General features: G+C 31.2%; 1 protein-coding gene and 1 long non-coding RNA gene across 2 annotated transcripts in view; one reads left to right on the top strand and one right to left on the bottom strand.

Annotated features, from left to right (window-relative positions):
- Positions 1-6: 6 nt before the first annotated feature.
- Positions 7-4,079, bottom strand: LOC108577356 (kinesin-like protein KLP2; the record flags this gene model as incomplete). The annotated part of the gene is made up of 8 exons (XM_017940497.1): positions 4,015-4,079; positions 2,057-2,204; positions 1,833-1,982; positions 1,420-1,580; positions 1,173-1,322; positions 815-1,051; positions 358-733; positions 7-271 (listed from the first exon to the last, which is right to left on the bottom strand). Coding segments are annotated over exons 1-8 (1,552 nt in total), but the record flags the coding sequence as incomplete, so codon positions are not given.
- A 3,358-nt stretch (positions 4,080-7,437) lies between these two features.
- LOC108577357 overlaps positions 7,438-7,698 on the top strand; it is a 958-nt gene continuing 697 nt past the window's right edge. Inside the window, exon 1 of the long non-coding RNA XR_001891450.1 lies at positions 7,438-7,598. This is a non-coding gene — a long non-coding RNA (uncharacterized LOC108577357). The remainder of the gene's footprint in view (positions 7,599-7,698) is intronic.

Here is a 7,698-nt window from a genome sequence, read left to right as displayed (position 1 = left end):
TCTTACGAGCAATTTTATCATGTAACTTATGGGAATCTGCTGTTGCTGTATCTGCGACGCTTAATAAATTTTGGGCTTGGTGCAATAGACACTGTTCTGTATTTGTATACTTTTCTACTAAATATTTTTGCTCATTCCGTTCTTGTGCTACCAGTTTTAATCGACCATTTGTCGATTTAAGAGCGTTAGAAGCACTATTTAATTTGACTTTGGCTTCATGTAACTCTTTCATTTGAGTTATATTTTGTAATTCAAGTTCGTTATATATTTTCTAAAAAGAAAAAAAGCTACATAACAAAACCAAATATAGATTCAATAACAAATAATTAATAAAATTCGTATTAAGAAGTAAATTACTTCTTTGTCTTGCATAGTTTTTTCAAGTGCTTTTATACGATTAAGTTTCTCTTCTATCTCCTTAGTCTGTTGAGAAATTAATGCTTGCATTTCTTGATAATTGTCATTTGCAAGATAAACACCGTTCCTTTCACGCGTTGCCAATAAGTCTCTCCGTAGTCTTTCAATTTCTTCTGTATACTGTTTAAGAAATTCTTTTTTCGAAAGTTTCCGATTTATTTCGGGGCGATTAGTAATATTTTTTGCACGATGTGCATAATCTAACGTTGACAGTGTTTCTTCAAGGTTAATACTAGCAGCAGATATAGTTGCAATTAATGATGTTTTCGTTCGTCCACCTAATGATTCTTGTAGTAATCTTGTAAGTTTTGATTCCCTGTGCAATATAAGATATAAAAATGCAACAACTTATATTAGCCTTCATATTGTAAAGAAATAGAATATCTGTTTTTGTTACCGATAAGGTATATGAGGTGCCCTTTCAACAAGAGCTGTTATAACTCTGCCAAGTGTTAACAAAGATTGATTAATACTACCAGCTTCTCTTGCTCTTTTGTCAACAGAGCCAGATCTTCCAATATTTTCACTACCTGCTAGGTCCACTAGATTTAATTTTCCTGTTTTCAGAACTTCTTCTCCATCAGTAGTATTTTCTTTCATATGTATAGTAATTGAAAATACTATATGAGACCGGCTATAATCATATTATTAAACTTTATATATTGATATTAATAAAAATATATTAAAAATCACAGAAATGTACAACTTCTAAGTGAAATTAGATTTCAATAGTAATAAAAAATAAAGGTAATGACCTAGATTGAGCGTTCATCAATGTTGCAGCAGTTTGTCTCTTTTCTGATCCCTTTTCAAGAATTTTGTACACTTCACTTTTATTGTGTACTGTTACTTCATTTAACCCATGAATGATTACTGCACCTTTCTTTGATGTATCTTCATACAATCTATTCAATGGGTATTTAATATAGAATTAAAAAATGCATCACAATATAACTAAATAATTCAAAATTATATGTAGTTTAAATACTTTGTAATATGTACCTTATTTTAGTTGCATCGTCATTAGGTGATAAAAGATCAAATAAATCTCCATTATAAAGTTCTAGAAAACTAACTCTAATTGTGTATTCTTGTGCTTCCAATAATTGCAATTTGTCAAACATATGACTTAAAGACCTTGGTATTATACCAGCAGATGAATCCTATAATTATACAATTACATGTAATATTGTTATATGTTATATTTTAATATTGTAGTATCTTTTCTTACTACAATTTTCAAAAATATGTTTACTAAGCTTTTTTAAAAAATGTAACGAGCATTATAAACACTCATAGTGGGTAAACTTTTGTTTTCAAATACCTAATACACATACAAGTATAAGGAATGTTACTGACAACATATTAGAGTACATATTATGTAAATAATGTTATAGAAAAGAATTATCACTTACACTTTGCCAATGCAAAGTTGAATCACTGTTAATTCCTTCCATTGTGAATGTTTTTCCTGTACCAGTTTGTCCATATGCAAATACTGTACAACTATATCCAGCCAAAACTTCATCCAACAATGGATTAACAACAATATTATATACTTCAATCTGTTAATTGAAAGTAATATAACTAAATATTATTTACATTAAACTACCTGTTCTAATTGTAGAAATAAATATACCTGTTTGGAAGAAGGTTCAAATACATTATCAAATTTATATTTTTTCGATAATTTATCATAAGGACGCTTGTGCACTATTACTTCCTTATTATTAAGAACTTCCACTACGGTTGCAGACTTATTATTTCTCTCAAGATTACTTATAGGTCTTATAAAAGAAAATATTAAATAATAACAAACAATAAAAATTAAAACTACTAGTAATACCATAATAATTCCTTTTACATAAAAGAACATTCAACTTGTAGGGACCAGCTACAGCGGAAAACATTTGGCGAGCAGACTACCAGCACGGTTTATGACGTGCGCGCTTGAAAGGCTATTTTTGAGGAAACCGTTTTTAGCTTATTTAATTTCTAAAAATTCGACAATGCATGTCCGCGTAGAAAGTTTCTCCGACGGCCGCAATAGGAAATTGCCCCATCATAAACCAAGGGTTTCCGAAAGGTCCGCCGTACGAGGCCCAGAGGCCCGAACCGGCAGGTCACGAGTACTTGACCTGGAGGAAACTCAGCTGCACAAAATTCTCAGATGCAATTCCACTAGGTAATATAGATACAATAACCGTTGCTCATGGCCTAGCTGAGCAGTTCATCAGTAGATTTGGATGCCCAAGAGTGATTCATACCGACCAGGGAAGGAATTTTATTAGTCAGATTGTGGCGGGTACGTCGCTGCCAACAAGCCCTTACCGAACCTTGTTCTATTTTTCCACGCGAACTTTCTCTTTTCCAACTCCTTCAGATTTTAGTTTCCGTTCTTTTGTCTCTCCCCGGGTTAAGACTTGCCTTCGTACTCGAAACGTACCCGTCGAACCGCTGCCACCGGGACGATTAGTGAACAAAACAATTGTATTATTCCGGGCGAACTGTATGCCGACTATCGCATTTAGATTTTAATAAATTGAGGTGAAACCAGTGCAACGGCGTTCCTCACCCACCTCAAGATCATGAAAAATTTCTGTAAAATTTTTAAAATCCAACGAATAACATCCACTGCTTTCCATCCTCAATCTTTAGGTTCATTAGGAAAAGCACACCGTTTTTTCATCAACTATCTTAAAAATTATTGTACAAGAACAGACTGGGACGATTGGATAAGGTTTTGCATTTTTTCTTATAATACATCTATACATGAGGCCATGGGTTTCACTCCGCATGAATTAGTTTTTGGAGTCAAAGCTGTTTTTCCCTCTGAATTCGTCAAAGAGCGAGTACCTCATACCTTTAACCAATATTTAGACAATCTTTTCACCAAAATTACCACCACTCAGGCTACGGCAGCAGAAAATTTAAATAGAGCAAAAGAAAGGAGTAAAAATTTTTATAAGAGCATTAACCCTCGTAGTTTCAGGGTAAATGATGATGTATAATTACTCAAGGTATCAAGAAATTCTAAATCTGATTGTAATTGGGCAGGACCGTATAAAATTAATAGAATATTTGATGACTTGACAGTAGAACTAGCACTCGGAGTTAATAACTTTAAAAAAGTTAATTCAAATAAATTAAAGTTGGGTTGCATAAGACCGGATGATTCAGACGTGGAAGATTAATGTTCAAATTTCACTGTTATATATTCAATGCGCCTTATACTCATTCATTATTATTACTGTATTTTTGTGTTCATTATGGTTATGTAAGTTGTTTGCCTAGAAGCTGTACCTGTATTTTATGTATATCTATAAACAACCCAGTCACTAATACCATACTTAAATGCCGCTTTTCTTTTCTTTTTACTTACTTATTTTACAAACCATAACGAGCGTCCTGATGTGTATGTGTGCAGAGTGGAAAAGTTGTTTTATGAAAACACCTTTTTGTATAAGGGGGAAGGTGTTACGCTATCGCACGAACGTAGTTTTAATCGCTTGTCGTGCACGCCCGTGAATACGGAACCCCCAAAAACTGGCCAAAAGTCGAGTAGAGAATTAACGTAAGGAAGACTTATCATCATACTCAGGAATAGTTAAAGTACACATGAACAAAATATTTTGTTGATTCAATTCCTGTTCCATTGGCATTGATCTAAAGTTGAAAAACGCTTTGAAATTACTGGTATGTCTGTTTCTTGTAACATGAATGTTATTCATCAATTTATGTTTAATTTATGAAATTTTATTTTTATTTATTTATTTATAGATACATATCAATTAAGAATAACACAGATAAGTTACGAAAGTTAACTAGAAATTGTAATATTTTATTCTTTATTGTCATACTGTAACCATATTTCGCAGTATGTTCACCTTTCGATTCATCGTTCCCCTAAGTTCCACCTCTTATGAAGAAAAATGAAACTTAAATGTGTTTTTTGGAATGTATTGCTCCTTTTTGTTCCTTTTGATGTCCTATTGAAATAAATATTATTGAATAGCGGTCGTACGCGCGCAGTTGGATATTGAACTACGGTCGAATATACACATCGAGCGGAACAGGTAAAGGCTGTTTTCTCAGAAGCCATTGCAGATATCAACTTGAAACTTTCAAATGTTGAATGGTATATAGGGATTAAGATTTTAGAATGTAAGACATTGTGGGCGTGAGTTCCTTAAGGGTGGACATGATGCCACACTCATTTTTTTTAAATGAGATGGCATATTAATTTTTCTATATTCGGAAAGATGTTATCAAACCTAATAACTTGTATCTGAGGCATTTCTTTTTATTCTGCATAGTTAAGGAGTTATAGCGGAAAAACCTTACGGAAGGGGAGTTTCGTGTAGATGTCGAAATTTATTAAAAGAAATATATTCTGCTTTGAAAATTATTTTATTAGATGTTCAAAGAGTTGTCCATTCGCTTCCAAACATGTATTTATTTTTGTGATAATATCTTTGCGAACATTTGATAATATTGTTAGACTTATGGATTTACATGCGGTGTGAATTCTTCTTTTCATATACTCTTTTGTAGTAGATGTCGTTGCGACAACATTTTCCTCTATGTAGCCCCATAAAAAGTCAAAGTTCATTTATTCGTATTGAAATTTAAGAAGTCCAACAATAGAATTTAAGCCACTTAATAAATTAAATTTTGCTCAGATACACCTGAAATATATGTTGCAAACTATTCATGGTTTCCTATGCCTGCAACACTACACAAAATTCTTATTCATGGTGCAGATATTATAAGTACGAGTATTCTACCTGTAGAAATGCTTGGCGAAGAAGCTAGAGAAGCTCGTAATAAACATTTTAAAAATTACAGGCAATATCATAGTAGAAAAATAAGTCATAAAATAACGTTGGCAAATGTATTTTATAGATTAATGGATACATCAGATATTATAATATCAACTTTAAATATTAATTCACGTCTAAGAAAAAAGAAATTTTTATCCATTCCACCAGAGATAAATCATTTGTTAGCTGCTCCTGAAATAAACGTGAGCAGCTGTACTATTTCTCATGTACACGATAGTGACAGTGAAGACATGAATGCAGATGAAGACAAAGGGAGTAAAAATACAGATCTTCTATACACTTTCACACAATTAGATAAGCTTAAACTGGCAAATGAACTGACAGAATTTTAAATATATGTTCAATAAAAAACGACTGACGTTACCTACAGAATTATAAATAGCAGCAAGATGACTCACTTACATTCTTTAACATCTCGAGTAGTGAGAGGTAAGGGGACTCACTCTAATAAAGCACCCCAAATTACCGAAATAGTAATTAAAGAATTACAGAAATTCAGGGTAATTACAGAAATTCTAGGCAAACTACGGACGTTTTTATTAGAAAATCTTGCTTTTTTAATATTATAGCAACCGTTGTGAATCCGATATTGTGAATTTTGAATTTTTAGTATTATATTCGTTATCAGTGACCTCGAAAACCCCTAATTACCAAGTTTCAGAAAAATCGGATGAAATCTTGACTTTTGGCCAGTTTTTAGGGGCTCTACGCGCGCTCTGATTGGCCAGTTTTTTCGTTAATAATTCAAAAACGAAGCTTCAACCAACATTTTGGAAAAGGAAAAGGTTGTTCAGAGTCACCCCAGCAACCCCCCAATTCTGGGAGTTACACTCTTTACGGGACAGCCTGTATATATATTGCAACTAACTATGACATTACTAAACCCATCATTTTGATATGTTCTGGTATATTTAGGTATACATTAGACAGATCATGAAAATTAAAGTGGTTAAATAGAAATTATATATGGATATATAACTGTTGTTCTGTCTTATTAAAAGTCATTATAAATTTCTACAACAATATCTATATGATGTTAATAATTTTAAAGTAAGAAATTCGAAAACCATCATTTTAATGGACTTGGTAGTTTTAGTGTTAAGCAGTTTTCAAATTACAAACAAAACAGATGCAAAATTTAAAATAGAAGAAATATGGGAAAATATCTGAAGTTCAACTATTAAAAAACTAGTCGAGTTTATGCTTAGACATTTACAAACTGTCATAAATACAAATGGTATGCCACAAAATATTAGAGTTAAAATTATTAACTGTTTTATATAATTTTGTTAGATATACATATCTCCTTATTTTTATTAATAAAGTGAGATGAATGTATTGCTCACATTTTTATCAAATGTGTTATTATTTGCTAAAAACGTAATTTTACCATACAACAAATTTGATTAGTAAAAAAATTGTTTGTTTAATGAACAGATAGATTTTCTGTATTGTATCTACACTCAATTTTGTAAATAACTGTAAATCATAGAAAACACTTAACCTATTAACTGAGTTCAACATAAGATAGAAATTGAATCTCCCTAGTTTATAATTAAAATTGAGTAAAAATGATAACCAATTACATTTTGGTTCTTGCAAATGTGATTGCGATGTATTTTATGTTTAATACAAACATGAATAATCCCTCAATAATTAAACTATCGTGTTCTAAATATTGGCTAAGCAATGACGCATTAACTCGTTTCCCTAATTAACAGGTTAAGTTAATCGCACTAACAAAATAATTTTAACAGATAATTCAGTAACATTTGTTGTAATTATAATTTAACAGCTTTGTCATCTTTTTGTTTGTACAAACATTTATTGTTAATAATGTTGAAACTAAAATACGTCATAAATACTCTCATATATAAATATCTTCAAAATAATTTTTAGTTTTACAAATTTGTAAATGTATGTTTTGATATCAATGTATTTACATTTAAAGTGTATTTTAGGTTAGATAGTTCAAGTGTTCAAGATTGATTGCTTGTAAAAGGAAAATACTTCAGATGTATCGATCATACCTGCGTTGTTATATAAAAGATATATTTACATATCACTAGTATGTACAGTTCAAATTTTATATCTTTAATTATATTTATGTATCAAATCATTTCTTCACTGTGAAAATGTCAAAGAAATTTAACCTAATATATAGATGGCACCCACATCGATGTTCGTCAACCGAGACGACGCAAGATTTATTTTGGTTTAGAAATTTGTCAAAGATCTTAAAAGGTGAAAGTGTACAGTCGTGCTTTTTTGTGACTTAATTGCGTCGAAATTTTTAAGTACTTGCTTATCGGAGATCAAGATTTGAAAAAATGACCCGTAAGTATTTCATATTTTCTTTATTCCGATATGTGAAGCAAGTACAATGTAATAAAAAAACGGAACAATATATATTTCACATCTGCCATTTGTCAATAAC

This window comes from Habropoda laboriosa, unplaced genomic scaffold (assembly GCF_001263275.1).
Source record: "Habropoda laboriosa isolate 0110345459 unplaced genomic scaffold, ASM126327v1 scaffold761, whole genome shotgun sequence".
NCBI lineage: Eukaryota > Metazoa > Arthropoda > Insecta > Hymenoptera > Apidae > Habropoda > Habropoda laboriosa.
This window is presented reverse-complemented; position numbering and strand designations above follow the sequence as displayed.